This window comes from Danio rerio, chromosome 2 (genome assembly GCF_052040795.2).
Source record: "Danio rerio strain M-AB ecotype USA chromosome 2, GRCz13ab, whole genome shotgun sequence".
Lineage (NCBI taxonomy): Eukaryota > Metazoa > Chordata > Actinopteri > Cypriniformes > Danionidae > Danio > Danio rerio.
In genome coordinates, this window is record NC_141022.1 from 23,950,504 (window position 1) to 23,966,470 (window position 15,967).

Below are 15,967 nucleotides of genomic sequence, written 5' to 3' on the forward strand. Positions count from 1 at the left end.
CATGAAAAGTATAATTCCACTCTAAAAATCTGACTGCAACTAACAGATACCAGGATGAAAAGGCTCATTATTGCAACTTGTATAATCACATAAATAACAGACGTGTTGGCTTACTTGAATTGTCTTTTAATTAATTTATTTTTGAGGTGTCTGAACATGTCTTTGTTATCAGAAAATATAGAATATTTATTGTGGCATTTTTTTATGATTTTTATATTAAAATGGTACAATAAATGTAGGTTTCTGACAAAAAAGATGTTCTGACACCTCAAAAAAGATAGTAGATTAACTAAACCCACAGATCTGTTGTTACCACTTTCAATTTAACATAAAATGCACTGTTGAAAAAATGCTGGGTTCCACACAATTCCTTCATGTTGTCACAACACAAATCAGTTATGTCAACTTAATGATTTTTACAAATTTAGGTAGATTAATCACAAAACAATTAAGTTGTCCTCTTTAAAAAATCGTAGGAATTACGTTGTTCCAACTCATTTTAAATAAGTAGTTTTAACAAGCATTAAAAGTTCAGAGGCAAAAAGCTTTAAGTGCCGTCTGACATTTTCATCTAAAATTAGCAGTTTTTTTCAGGCTTCTGTGTAGTTTCAGTAATTTAACTCTTATGGCAAATAATAGATTATTTACATTGTCTTTAACGTGAAAGAATATAAATATAAGAGGCTGAGAAAAACATACATTTAAGTGGAAAATTTCAGAGGTTTTTGCATCTAAACTTTTTATATTGTCTTAAAACACCAATACAACTTACATCATAATAAGCTACAGTATTTAAACAGTGTGTGTGTGTGTGTGTGTGTGTGTGTGTGTGTGTGTGTGTGTGTGTGTGTGTTTGTGTGTGTGTGTGTGTGTGTGTGTGTGTGTGTGTGTGTGTGTGTGTGTGTGTGTGTGTGTGTGTGTGTGTGTGTGTGTGTGTATTTTTAGCCTCTATCAAAGAGATACAGTACAGAAATGATGAAAACTCCTGATAACGTTACCAGATTTGAAAAATGAAACAATAGACACCTGTGAAGAAGAATGTGACTTTTGATTAAAGATCAGAGTTCTTGTACATGTGAGTCAATGTGAAGAAGAGCATCATACTGCTGAAGGGCATTTATATCTGTACAATAGACCTTTGTATGAAACTGCCAAACTGAAGGAATCTTGATCTTAAAGACACTGACATAAGGGCATTCCCACTAAAATAACAAGAAAAGTAACGATCAAACATTTCTCCACACAAAGAGCTGTCTGTCAGGCATTTTAGAGCATCCTACAGTCCATGACACTATTGTGCTGATTTACTGTGACAGTCATCGCAATATTGGATTAGTGTATTAACCCACTTTTGCTTGATGGAGTCATGAATAAAGGAATTGTTATCATATGAAGCAATAAAATACATAAAGGAGAACGGGGTCACTCATGCTTAAATAAATTGTACATTAAAGTGAAATACTTGGCTTTGCAGGTTTACACAATACATGAACCACAGCAAAAGCTATAGTAGAAGAAAGTTTGGCTTCAAATGCTGCTCATTGTCATTTATATGGAAGCAGAACTGCATTAGATATGTTTTTAAAGTGTAAATTTGGATAAAAGGGCTTTCAGTTTCTACATTTAATTTTTAATGCAATATGTCAGATTTTAAAAGTATTAAATAGAAATGTACTGCTAATTTGTAGGTGAAAATTGTTCCTGCATAAATCCTATACTTTTTTTTCTTTTTTTAAGAAAAGACTATTGTAAAAAGCATTTATGATTAATATAAAAATATATTTGTAACTAAAAATTTATTTGGATACTTTTAGCTGAAATCAGAATTAGATTTTTTTGGTATTTTTAAAATATTTCCCAAGTGATGTTTAGTAGAGCAAGGAAATTTTTACAGTATGTCTGATAATATTTTTTCTTCCGGGAAAAGTCTTATTGTTTTATTTCGGCTAGAATAAAAGCAGTTTTTAATTTATTTAAAAACATTTTAAGGTCAAAATTATTACCCCCCTATAGCTATTTATATTTTTTTACAGAATAAAATATCGTTATACAATAACTTGCCTAATTACCCTAACCTGGCTAGTTAACCTAATTAAGCCTTTAAATGTCATTTTAAGCTGTATAGAAGTGTCTTGAAAAATATCTAGTCAAATATTATTTACTGTCATCATGGTAAAGATAAATTAAAATCAGTTACTAGAAATGATTAAAGTTATTAAAACTATTAGGTTTAGAAATGTGTTGAAAACATCTGTTCTCCGTTAAACATAAATTGTAGGAAAAAATAAACAGGGGGCTAATAATTCAGAGGGTTTAATAATTTTGACTTCAACTGTAGATAGTCAGATAAATAGATAGACAGACAGACAGACAGATAGACGATAGATAGATAGACAGACAGACAGACAGACAGACAGACAGACAGATAGATAATTTGTTCATTTGTATATTGAATAAGTAAAATATTGTATAATAATGATTAAATGTTACATAAATAAATCTGCTATGCTGAATAAAGGTGAATCTATGAAGAGTTTAGATGCAAAAACCTCTAAATGCTGTCTGAAATTTTCGTCTAAAATGAGTATTTTATCGGGCTCCTGTGTGTATGTTTAGTAGGTTTTATAGCAAGGAATAAGTCCTTTTTTTAAGTGAAATATCTCAACATAAACAAAGGAGGCTGAGAAAAATGTTCATTTTCGTTCAAATGTTCATTGGAAATATATAAAAAAAAATTTCTTTGGAAATTTGAGATGGCACTTGGAGGTATATGCGTCTGAACTCTTTATATTTCACTATAAAAAAAACTTTAAAAAATAGACCTATTTGTAGACACTATTACATTTGTACATTTGTTAAACATATTTTTTTATTTATGTTATGACATATCATATCACTTGTAAATATATAGTATAGCTGTACTAGCCTACTTCATTGAGATAGTTTGGATAAAAAGTAAGTGCATAATGTTTGTCTTTGATTAATTTATTTTTTTGGTTGATTATTTGTAATTTAAATGTCTCTTATGAGGCAATAATCTTTAAATATTGTGTATTTGACCCTTTGTTTATCTGAAAGTTTTAACAACTGCCCCTTATCAATTACTGTAGGCCTATACAATCCTAAAATGAAATTGATGGCATGTCTATTAATTTCTGATGGTTAAAGAAATATGTCTCTCATTACACAGTATTTAATAACCAAGTAAAAAAAACAAGCAGTCTGTCTTCATAATAGTTTGTTAGTCTCAGGCATTTGCACGTTTACATTTCCCATTTGCACTGAATATAAACGGCAGCAGATGGCGCGAGAGCTCTATTTCACGTGCGATTCTGCGACACTAGCTGCATTCACAAATTCAGCATTTATGATACAGCCACGTGTATTTTAGCTTCAACAGACCAACTAAAACCATAAACGATCAATTACGTAATCGTCACGTTGTCATATTTAATTTCCACATAGAAAATGTGCATACTTTTACCAGGGTACATCCTTATATTTATACCAATATATTCTATATATTAACATATTTCTTTTATATATATATATATATATATATATATATATATATATATATATATATATATATATATATATATATATATATATATTAAATCTTTATAACAAAAACAACAAGTTTTTTTACAGCATTACAAAAAAAAAAAAAAAAACAGGAGGAGGAAATCTATCCATGTAGACACATATACACACAAAAACTAATCAATAAAATAAAATAGCTTCCTATAACAAAATATGTCCACCATTTTCACATCTTATCAAGTATATCCCCGTTATTTTTTTCTAAATAAATAAATAAATAAATAAATAAAAATAAAATGTTTCTTCAAAAACCTTAAATTTCTCCTCTGGTGACATATTTATTACCATTTACTTACGTCTCTACTCTTGGTTTGGTTGTGTGGCACATGTGCATTGAAAAGCGCGGGATTATGTGATTGATCAGATGACTGAACTCCTCCTTTTCTTCTCTGCCCACTGACTCCTGGTCAAACAGCAAACCTTCACATATCATCATCCATTCATCACCGGCTCTCCATCTCACTCAAGGTCTTCTCTCTATCTGAAAAAGCCAAGAGCACTGCTTTCCACTAATCTAGGACTGTTTTGACGTCATCAGGGACAATTTTTGCATATTCATTGATTAATAGAGTTGATTGGCATGTGAAAGTATTTACATTAGGTTAAATTACATAATAATTTTTTTTTCTGGGACGGTCGGACAGAGAAGAGTAACATCTAACTGAGATTGTTCTTGCAGCTCTTCTTGAGGAATCTTCATAATGGGATTACTGTTATATATTTTTTGCTGTGTTTTTTGTTTGACACGCGCCAATGTGGAGCAGCAGGCAACTGACAATACAGACAACCGCGCAACACTAGAAGATGAGATGGACAATCAAGAAAACATACTCACACAGGTAATTGCTCTTGATTATTGAAAGCTAATTATTGCATGAACATATGACTTATTATTATTAATGGAATTCGGCAAGATAACTATATTATAGACTAATATTATTTTATGTATCAAACATATTATTTAGAATTGATTATTATTGTTATCATTATTATTGTTGTTGTTGTGCTAGATTTTTATAGAAATGTATAATGTACTGTATATATAATTATTAATACAAAAATTCTGTTAATATCAACAATTAATAATAGTTAATATATCAACAAACTAATAATAATAAAAACAATAATAATAATAATAATAATAATGTTATTAATAATATAAATATAATAATGATGATGATGATGATGATTATTATGCTTGGTTCTTATAAAAATGATAATATAAATATATTTAAGCAATTTTCATAACTACATAAGCAAAGTTTTAGATGTTTAAGAAAAAAGAGCTAAAACAATCATAATTGATACCAATTTATATAATAATAACAATAATAAATAATATTAACAGTAAGAAAAATATTATTATTGTTATAGTTTGTTGTCGTTGTTATTGATCTTCTTATAATTAATTAATTAATTTATTTATTTATTTATTTATTGATGTTCTTCTTTTCCTTCTTTTATTATATTATTATTGTTATAATTATCTAAAAAAAACATTTTCTTAAAATGAAAATTATTTATTTTATTTAATTTATAAATAAAGATTTCATTGTTGACTGTCACAGCTGATCGGGGACTATGATAAAGTGAAGACTCTGTCTGAGGGTTCAGACTGTCAGTGTAAGTGTGTAGTCAGGCCCCTGAGCAGGAGTGCATGTAAGCGTATTGAAGAAGGCCAAGCCAAAACTGAGGACTTCTACACAGTAGAGACGGTCACTGCAGGACCAAACTGCAAAAAGTGTGCCTGCATTGCCCCTCCATCCGCCCTGAACCCCTGTGAGGGAGACTTCAGGTTTAAGAAGCTTCAAGAGGCAGGACAAGATGATATCAAGGTAAAATCAAGGCGTATCGTGGAATATCATGTAGATGTATGTAAATTAGGCAACATTATACTTTAAATAACTTTTATTAATCCTATCTCATGCTTATGATCTTTACTAAATACATAGTTCACCCAGAATTAAAAAAAAAAAAAATTAAAATAAATAAACCCTATTCAACTCTTCAATATGCTTCAAAGTATCTCCTTTTCAACAGGATTTAACTTTGTGGGTGAACTGTCTTTTTAAAATGTGATCACTGAGTCATTTTCAAAATGTAATATAAAATAATTTTCTTGGATTTATAGTTTATCTGTCTTGATTGATCTTTCAGCTCTCAAACATAATGGACCTGCTTGAGGGATCTTTCTATGGGATGGATTTGTTAAAACTTCACTCGGTCACAACAAAACTTCTGGAACGTGTCGATAATATCGAAAAAGTGAGTGCAAAATCAACAAAGGTGACATTGAATTAATTAATTAAATAAAATAAATTAAATGCAAAATATGGGTGAATATTGGGTGGCAAGAAGGTCGCTGGCTCGCGTCCCAGCTGGTCCAGTTAACATTTCTGTGTGGAGTTTGCATCTTCTCCCTATGTTCCTGTGGGTTTCCTCTGGGTGCTCCGGTTTCCCCCACAGACTAAGTTCATACGAGATAGGTGAATTGAATTAACTTAATTGGTCATAGTGTATGGGTGTGACTGAGAGTGTGTGGGTGTTTTCCAGTACTGGGTTGCAGCTGGAAGGGCATCCGTTGTGTAAAACATATGCTGGATAAGTTGGCAGTTCATTCAGCTGTGGCAACCCTTGATGAATAAAGGGACTAAGCCCAGGAAAATGAATGAATGAACGAATGCGTGAATATCGGATGAATATACGGCTATATTTATGTAAAAATTTAATAGCAGAATTAAATTTAATAAAATAATTTATGATTGTACTACATTTTTAGTTCATTTTTAGTTATTTACAAAAACGTCTTGACCTCAAATAAGCAAAACTCAAAAGTGTGGGTCAAAGTATTAAAGCAGGGGTCACCAATCTCTGTCCAGGAGGGCCGGTGTCCCTGCAGGATTTAGCTTCAACTTGCCTCAACACACCTGCCTGGGTGTTTCAAGTATACCTAGTAAGACCTTGATTAGCTTGTTCAGGTGTGTTTGACTAGGTTTGGAGTTAAAATCTGCAGGACACCGGCCCTCCAGAAACCCTCCAGGTGACCCCTGTATTAAAGAAACACTCCGCTTTTTTTTTTTTTTTTGGAAAAGACTCATTTTACAACTCCCCTAAAGTTAAACTGTTGAGTTTTAACATTTTTTGATCCATTCAGCTGATTTCTGGGTCTTACGGGAGCACTTTTAGCTTAGCTTAGCATAGCATAAATCATTGAATTGTATTAGAGATTAGACTATAAGCATCTTTCTTAAAAAATTCTAAAAGTTTGTTTTCAAAATCTTTATATTTAAAGCATGTTTTTCTGTAGTTGCAGTGTACTAAGACAGACAGAAAATTAAGCGTTTTTAATGTCCATATGACTAGGAACTATACTCTCATTTTTGTGTAATAATCAATGAATTTAGCTCCTGTACCCTTGGTGCAGCAGGCGCAAAGTGGAATGCTCTTTTAAGATTTCAAGTGACAATTATTATCAGTATTTTGGGGATGCACTGTGATCCTTAAATATTGTGTTTAAATAGTTATTGTACTAAATGTATTCAAATGAGAATAGAGTAATCACTAAATTAACAAGATTTACTCTAAATAGTTTTATTTGTATGCACAGGGAAGAAAAAAAAAAACTTTTCACTTCAGCACAATCACAGGAAAGCAAATCCAGTCATGGTACATCAGGGAAAAATAACAGGGGGTCTCATTATTTATTTTTGATTATACCATGGCCTAAAAACAACAATGTGCTTTTTATTCGCTTTTCAGTATTACTGTGGCAAAAGAAATCACTGTCTGCTTTCAAATGTCACAACTGGACAAAGGGGAATTGGGTTCAGGTGGTTGGGCGGAACTGCCACCCATGGTCCTCTATTGTGTTTACGTTCTCCTTACAGTCGTTTTCCGGAAACCTGACAAAGGAGAAAGTGAGCGTGAAAGGTGAAAAGGGGCAGGGGAAGGGGGCCCGCTCCAACCAAAGACAGGAGAAGAAGAAACGTCTCAGTGTGCTGGAGCCTTCACTGCAGAAGAACGCAGCAGCGGCTTTTGCTCACACTGAGGTACAGATGCAGTATATTCTAGCACAATCTTTTAGAAGAGCCTAAATGGAAGTATTCACCCAAAAATGACAATTTGTTGTTAATTAACTTACCTTCAGCTGTTCAATATGTAGGTGACATTTCTTTAGTAGAACATTAAAGGAAGAGTTCACCCAAAAAGAATATGACCACATAATTTATTTCACCCTCAAAAGCTTTAATACACCCTCAGTGTATATGACTTTTTTCATCTTTACGCCGATAGAATGATACAAACAGTTAGAATAGTTTTAAATGTTATTCTGGCTTTTCTATGCTGTATATTGGGTGTTGGTTAGTAGCAATTTTCATTGTTACATCATTGTTAATGTATGTCTTCTGAAGAAGTTCAATGTGTTTTTGTAATGATGGAAGTTAAAATATTTCAAATTTTTATTGAATAGACTTGAATGACTTTTGGCGGACAATTTCCAACGTTTTAGACGGCCAGTTTTCATATCTGACTAACTGATTTCATATTTGGTGAACATACAGTGGGGGAAATAAGTGTTGCATACAACACCAGTTTTTTCTCAGAAAACATATTTCTAAAGGTGCTGTTGACTTGACATTTTCACTGGATGTTGGTAACAATGGAAGAAATCCAAACATGCAAAGAAAACAAAACGAAGTTATGTGTAATAAAATGAAATGATGCAAAGAAAAAGTATTAAATACATGAATGAAGGGAGGTGAAGAAAGGCAGTGAAAACCCAGGCAGCAGATAAAATCTCTCAGTAGTTATTCAGCAACCCTCCGCCCTTCATCAGTGTAAATTAATATTAGCTGCTTCAGTCCAGCATCTGCATACCAGGATGATGACGATGAAACCAGAGTGGACATTTCAGCAAGACAATGATCCAAAACAAAACTTAATTTTTTTCAGGGAAAGAAAAGCATGCTGTATAATGGCCCAGCCAATTACCTGACTTAAATAAAATAGAAAATAAAAAAATAAAGATCAGATTTGATAGACGAAATCCACAGAAGCATCAAGATGTTCAACCCAGGCTCATTCTGAAAACATAGTCCCACTGACATTTCTGACCCACGACCCACGATTGACCTGCCCGCCCGCTTAATTCCCTAAACCCAGCCAATGGTTTACAAAAGCCGCCAAGAAAAAGAAAAGCCCTCGTCTGATTTTTACCACGTTTTCGGATTTTACCACATTCTCACCCTGTTGTTCACTCGTTCGTTTTTATTTTTTGGATTCTGTTTTTGTCTTACCTGATTTCTGGAACCGCTCCTCCCCAGACTTGAACCCGGTCCACATCGTTGTCGTGGTCAAATCCCTTCTGCGCCTCAAGTCCGCCGACATACACGACAAGCTAACCGGACAAACTGGTTGCGGCGGGAAAGCCCTCCACTCTGAGGTAAGCGCCAAAAGGAACGTCGTCATACCGCCCCGTAGCGTTCGCTTAAAAAAATGAAATGCAGCCATACATACCTCAGGCTACGTAATACGCGGTCTCCAGAAATGTCAGCAGGACTACGTTTTCAGAATGAGCCTATGTTGAAGGTGTTTGCACTCTGTTGAAACGTGTGAAAAAACTCACACCTGAGCAATTCATGAGACTTTATTCTCCATATAAGAGGCGCCTATAAGCTGCCATCACCAAAAAAGCCTTTCATATGAAGTATTAAATACATTTCACTAGTTTGAGTCCTTACATTGTTATTACACAAAAATAATTTTTCAGATAGTTTTTGTTTTGTTTAACTTTTATGTTTGTTTTGCTTAGGTTTTTACCAAAATTTTATTCAATTTGATTCCAATTCCAAACAGCTCCTTGAGAAATATTCTTGGGAGAAAACATAACACGTTAAATACTTATTTCCCCCCACTTTATCTCTTTAAACACACCATTCTGCAAGCATAATTCTCATGAAAGTTTTAATGCAAAGGGCAAAGCCACCACCAGTTCCTGCCTAGTGGAAACAGTGTTCAAATGCACTGTTCCAGCTAGTTTGGAAGAGACAGAGAAATATTTAATCACATCTATAGTATGCAACTGTTCCCACATCATGCTCAATAATACCCACAAATTGCCCCTCATCTCATGCAAGAGTTTTATTTAGACACAAAGTGGGTGGCTTGGAAAAAGACAATTAATGCTTCTTAGCTGATGCCAGAATGATCTGTCTAATCACATACATTTGAGAGGATGATAATTTAACAGACAATTTATTCCTGGCCAGAAGAAATATGAGGAGAAGTTTGTTGGGAATCAGGGCCCCAGCAAGCCTGTGCTGAAGAAAAGCAAATCTGAGGGTCAGGAGGAGCAACATAAACCTGCAAAGACCAAAGCAGATGCCAAGAACATGAGCCTCAAGAGCATGACCTTCTACAAGGCCAACAGAATGGAGGACAGTGAGGGGGAAGAGCGCAGTGAGTGTCTGACACCACATTTTCAGCATTAACAAGACTAGTCAGTTTTGACAAGCCAAGGTTGTACTTAAGGTCTGTTCACAGCTGGTCACTTCATGTGTTTTTTCTGATCGAGAAAAGCGCAGGTGTAAATGTCATCCATGTATAGAGAGTATAGAGAGGTCACGTTTTGATCTTCTATTGGTCAAACTCAATCACATGATGCGATTTTACTGGTCAGAGTTCACCAAGCTTGAACTTTCGAACACAGCGAGATGGGAAACTTAACGCACAAGCTTGCGTTTCCTGTCTGCCGCAGTCACATGCGTATAAATTGAAGTTTTTGGGGCGAAAAGTGCAGTGTGACCACAGCTTAAGTAGGATCCAAAGGAACACTTAAAAATTAAAGACAGGTGTGTTTGACCAAGGTTGCAGCTGAATTCTGCTGGAAGGTAGATCTCCAGGAACAGGGTTGGTCTACACTATGAGTACTTTGATTGACATGTTCAAATGAAATGCTGCAGTGGATTTATTTCAGAAAATGTTAATTAATGTTAATATTAATGAAGAAAATCAGAAAACTGTGGTAAAGTAAAACTGTTTTTTTTCAGTAGGTGCCACAGTTGCACATGAGGTTGTGAGTGGAGATGAATCAGTGGATTTAATAATTGAAGATCAGCTTCATAAGCAAGGGCCGAATACACCTGTTACAACACCTGAAGCTACTGTGACAGTGACTCAGTCCCCCACCATCAACCTCAACACACAGAACTTTACTACTGCACGCATGTCAAATGTGACAAAGCAAACTCAAGGACAGACTGTAAAAGCCATCATGTCAAGCACAATTACAACAGAAAGGCCAACTATGCCAACCTCGATGACTTCAACTAGCACAATGACACCAGGCACTAACACAACAACTATCGCAACTCCTCTTGTGGTGCCAAAACAGCTGGCCAGTGTTACAGTGCCCATAAAGAAGTTCAAGCTTAGCTGGGATGAAGTTACGACTCAAAAAAGCACAACAACTTCAAAGACTAAAGATCATGGTAAGCTTGATTTCAGATAATGATTTTGAAGAAAATTAATTTTAAAGGCATCAGAAAGGTTGCATGCCCTGCGGTTTATACATTTTGATTTTCACCAGTATGGACCACACCACACTTTGAGGCAGTCTTTGTTATAGGGATGAAAAGGGATGGAGGAGGAATGGAAGTCAGAGAATGATGAATGAATAGGTAGGTTGATTGGGCATCCTACGATGATTCCCAGAGACTCAAAGTGGGGGTACTGTCTCTAATATTTTGGTAAAGTGATTAGGATCCCCCAAATCAACCTAGAAGGGAAGAGAGGGTTATAGGGATTGTGGGAAACAAGAAAATAGAGGAAGGGTGGGTTCGAGAGAACGAGACGAACAGTGCTAGAGGGCTGATCTGCCTTAAATAAATTTAGGTGATTGGATAAGAAGGCAAAGTGAGGTATGGTCCTGCTCATGGTAACAAGTCAACTCCATTTGTTTTTTACAGGGATCTGCAAGGACACGTTAGCAAGCATTTCTGATCCTGTTACCCACAACAAATACGGCAAAAATGAAGGTGCTTGGATGAAAGACCCCAAAGGCAATGGAAAAGTTGTTTATGTGAGCGACTACTACTATGGGAACCAGCTTCTAGAATTCCGTGACATTGACACCTTTAAACAAGGTACTTCTGACTTTAAAATAGAAACTGCAGCAATTAGCTGGTCTATAGATTAAAGTACTGCATACTGTATGTAGGGAGGATCCACCATTGACTATACTTGTTGGTCCGGCACATGCCACATATGCTTATCTGGATTGAGGCATGAGACCTTTGGAGGCTAAAGCAACACCCAGAACTTTTCATCATGTCTTTCAACCATTTTGTAAACAATTCTAGTTGTGTGGCAGTGTGCATTATCCTGCTGAAGGAGAGAGCTTCTCATCCCAGTATATATCCATTTTCTAACATAGCATGAAGCCTATAAAAGTAAACATACAGCTGCCCTAATACTTTTGGAAGAGTGTCCCTTGAAACTAGTGGTGGGCAGAGCAAGGCTTCTTGAAACACTCAAACAGTCGAAACAAATGTTTTGAAGCTTCGAAACGTTTTGAAAACCTGTCTCTACATTGACATCTAGTGATCATTTATTTAATGCTTTGCTCTGGAACATCTTTAGCAAAGAAACAGTTAAGCAAATTAATGTATTAAACCACACGTTAAAGAGTTGAGGTTTCAAGTGATTTAACAGAGCGATGAGAGTTCCAGACTAGCATGCAGAGATAATGGGTTCAAATCCAGGGTGATGCAGTTATAAATATTAGATTGTAAATGCTCTGTTGTTGTAACATGCTTTGTTTTAACATTGTTCTGACATCCGAATGAACACATTGTGAATAAATATGTCTTGTGTTTTTAATATGTATTTTAATAATGTTACATAAAGTAACATTATTAAAATACATTAAATCATAATATCAGAGTATTTGTAAGTCAGGATTCAAACTTTTTTTGCAGCACAGTTACTCTGTGCACAAGCACAGCCCACTAGGCTACATAAGACTGACCCTGTCAGTTAAATGCAAATCCACCAGGTCTTGAAAAGCTTCTGAAATGATCAATGCTTTGAATCGCTTTAGTCACATGACCCGGTGTTTCGAAACACTTTAGTAACGTAACCTGGGTGTTTCAAATCACCTTAATCACGTGACCTGGGTGTTTCAGATCATTCTTCAGTGAAGTGTTTCGAAACACTTGGGCTTCGGGATGCTGACACTGTCTCGACACATCAGTTTTACATCAGCCATTCGTACTTAAAACTGGATCATCATTAAACTTAAACTTTCTATTATGTTAAAACATGACATTGATTTCTTTTCTTTTTCTCATAGGGCAGGTCAGCAACTCCTACAAACTCCCCTATAACTGGATTGGCACTGGCCATGTCGTCTACAGTGGCTCTTTCTTCTACAATAGAGCTTTTTCTCGTGATATAATCAGGTTTGATCTTCGTCTCCGGTATGTTGCAGCCTGGACCACCCTTCATGACGCAATATTAGAGGAGGAGGAGGCCCCTTGGACTTGGGGAGGACATTCAGATATTGACTTCAGTGTGGATGAGAGTGGGTTATGGTTGGTGTACCCAGCTCTGGATGACGAGGGGTTTCACCAGGAGGTGATCATTCTGAGCAAACTCCGTGCCTCTGACTTACAGAAAGAGAAGAGCTGGAGGACAGGTCTAAGGAGAAACTACTATGGAAACTGCTTTGTCATCTGCGGTGTACTATACGCCGTCGACAGTTTTGAGCGCACACATGCCAATATTTCTTATGCGTTCGACACACACACACATACCCAAATGATTCCTCGACTCCCTTTTATAAACAACTATACCTACACCACACAGATTGACTATAACCCTAAGGAACGTATGCTTTATGCTTGGGACAATGGTCATCAAGTGACCTATGATGTAATATTTGCTTATTAAGTGAAGTTTATTTATAGACTCATTTCGAGAGGATCACATGCTTTTGATTGATCACGGCTGGTCCCGCATTAGCCGATTCATGATTTACCAATCAGACAATTCCTAAGTCTCCATAAATAAAATAAGTTCCATACCACAGTCATCTTAGTTTTGAAGAATACCCCCTTCCACCCCTACTGCTTCTCCTTTCCTAGATGGGCAGCACGGCGGCCCAGTGTTTAGCACTGTTGCCTCACAGCAAGAATGTCACTGGTTCTAGTCCTTACCAAGCCAGTCAACGTTTCTTTGCAGAGTGTACATGTTTTCCCCGTGCTCGCGTAGGTTTTCCCCCACTATCCAATAACACATGACTTGAGTTAATTGTCTAATCCAAATCGGCACCATAGACATGCTCCTAGTAAGTAGTTATCTCTTCGTAGCAATCCCTAATTGTTCATTAGCTACAAACAGCAGGGAAGTTCTCGAGATCTACCAGAGCTCAAACTCCAATCTCGCCCTACAAATGAGAGGGGGCCCGGGCTCGAGGATCTTATAAGCTCAGGGCTCTCTCTCGGAACAGCATGCCAAACATGCTTTAAAACCAATCATCAGCAAAGTATGAACTCTTGAACTGTAATTTAATCTAACACTTTATTAAAGTACTGCTTGCAGCACTTCTTGTATAAAATAGTCAATGGATTATGTGTCTAAGTGGGTTGTAGATCAGTCTACATGACAAATATTTTATGGATATTTCACCATGCCTTATTTTTTTGTCTGCTGCATGTTTTTGCATTTGCTTTCATTTGATGTTTTTTTTTTCTCAAAGGAGTAAAATTATAATTTAGGTTTTAATGACAAGGTTCTCACTGCTTACATAAAGTGTACTGTACTGTATATAATGTAATTTAAAATGAATTTAATCTAAATCTAAAAATAAACGAACACCTGTTTAAACCTGTTTCATTTCATTGAAAATAACATCTGAAAAGTTATTTAAACCAAATGCAGCTACTTTTTTCTTTCTAAAATTATTCTATACTATAATTATTTGCTATTAAAGATTTACATTTAAAAAAATAATTAGATCACCCTAAGACCATGCTGACAAAAATATACCAATTAAGATTTTTAAAACATTTCTTAAAATTGTGCAAATACATTTGACAAAGATAAAATCAAAAATAAGAGTGAGGCTTTATCCTTTTTTTTTTTGGTGGGGGGTGGGGGGGGGGTATTTTAATATGGATGCATCTATCCAAAGCAATTTAAACCTGTGAACACGGAGGCCATGGGGCAGTAGGCTGCCCGGGGACCAGTTTGGGGTTCGATGCCTTGCGCAATATTTATTAGAGTCAAAGTATAAGAGCTCAGAGTCAAAGAGTACAACAACTACCATGGAAGTAAAATTGAGAACTGATTAAAGGTGCAGTATGTAAGTTTAACACCAAGTGGTTGAACTAGGTATTGCATTCCTAGATCAAAACAAACGCAAGTGCAGGTTGCCAGACTGAGGACCAAGGAGTGAGTCTGATAGTTAAGCCTAAAGGCTGATTTTAATCGCGTTCAAACTAAAAAAAAATAGCACGTGATAGAAGTGGAGTTTTTGTTCTAACCAACACCTCAAATTTTATTAGAAATCAATCAGCTTCTATTTTTTGCAGGTGGACAACAAAAAGCTGAAAATAATCACCTCAGGTAAACCTCATGTGCTTTATTCAGTGTTAAATGCTAACAATGTGAGCTTAAATGCCATTTTACATGACATTTATTGCCATACTACTGAAAGCAGCAGCAGATAGTTCACCTCAGATCTTGAAAATAAAATAAACCATTTGAAATTGAACTTTAGAACTGTGACTCAAAACCAACACATATCAGTGATTCAGCATGTACACTTAATAATGTTAGAGGTTTATTGTGTATTAAACTATAAATCTTACCATTTCGGGAGTTAGTGCATATTCTGTGGCTGTGAATAGCTGTATTTACATTTCTGTCAGGTTTTGTCTGGTGTAAACAGCCAAATTACTTATCACTGCAAATCTCATCACCTAGCGTGTTGTTAGGACAAGGGGTTACAATGTAACATGCTTACCTAATGTTTATATTTGTAATATTTATATTATTTGCAAATTAATAACTTCACATGGAACTCTGAATCTGCATCTCATTTCGGAGTCTGTTACTGTCCACTGGAGGTCACATTTCGGCGCATGCTTTGAGAGCCTTTCTGACTGAATGAATGAAATATGCAGTTTTCCAACAAGGGAACCCGGGGTGGTGAAATATAATTGGCTAAAGTGGCATTGGGCAGGTTAAAAGAAACCAAAACAAAGACATTGTTCCATCACAGGATGACCATTTCCAAAGCAGAATATCTGACTTTAGCATTGTTTTTCAGGTAAACAAGAATGTTTACTTGGCATAAATA

General features: G+C 35.4%; 1 protein-coding gene across 6 annotated transcripts; it reads left to right on the top strand.

Annotated features, from left to right (window-relative positions):
• Positions 1-4,041: 4,041 nt before the first annotated feature.
• olfml2bb (olfactomedin-like 2Bb) lies at positions 4,042-14,494 on the top strand. Of its 6 annotated transcripts, none has more exons than XR_015478425.1 (9): positions 4,042-4,442; positions 5,172-5,438; positions 5,761-5,868; positions 7,491-7,652; positions 9,873-10,062; positions 10,653-11,093; positions 11,571-11,747; positions 12,956-14,047; positions 14,096-14,494. XR_015478425.1 is itself a non-coding variant. In XM_087240705.1 (8 exons), the coding sequence occupies exons 1-8, from the start codon at positions 4,305-4,307 to the stop codon at positions 13,552-13,554; spliced, it is 2,082 nt and encodes a 693-aa protein (XP_087096831.1). In that variant the 5' UTR covers positions 4,042-4,304; the 3' UTR covers positions 13,555-14,494. The 6 variants fall into 6 exon arrangements, 4 of the variants coding, with proteins under 4 accessions (XP_087096831.1, XP_087096832.1, XP_087096833.1 ...); XR_015478426.1 differs by having other exon boundaries at positions 10,656-11,093; XM_087240705.1 differs by having other exon boundaries at positions 12,956-14,494.
• The last annotated feature ends 1,473 nt before the right edge of the window (positions 14,495-15,967 follow it).

Bases quoted from the DNA above. Each gene is read 5' to 3' on its own strand.
- olfml2bb (XM_087240705.1), top strand. From the start codon at position 4,305: ATGGGATTACTGTTATATATTTTTTGCTGTGTTTTTTGTTTGACACGC. The intron at 7,653-9,872 runs GTACAGATGCAG...ATTCCTGGCCAG, and splicing joins CGGCTTTTGCTCACACTGAG to AAGAAATATGAGGAGAAGTT. The intron at 11,748-12,955 runs GTACTTCTGACT...TTTTTCTCATAG, and splicing joins CATTGACACCTTTAAACAAG to GGCAGGTCAGCAACTCCTAC.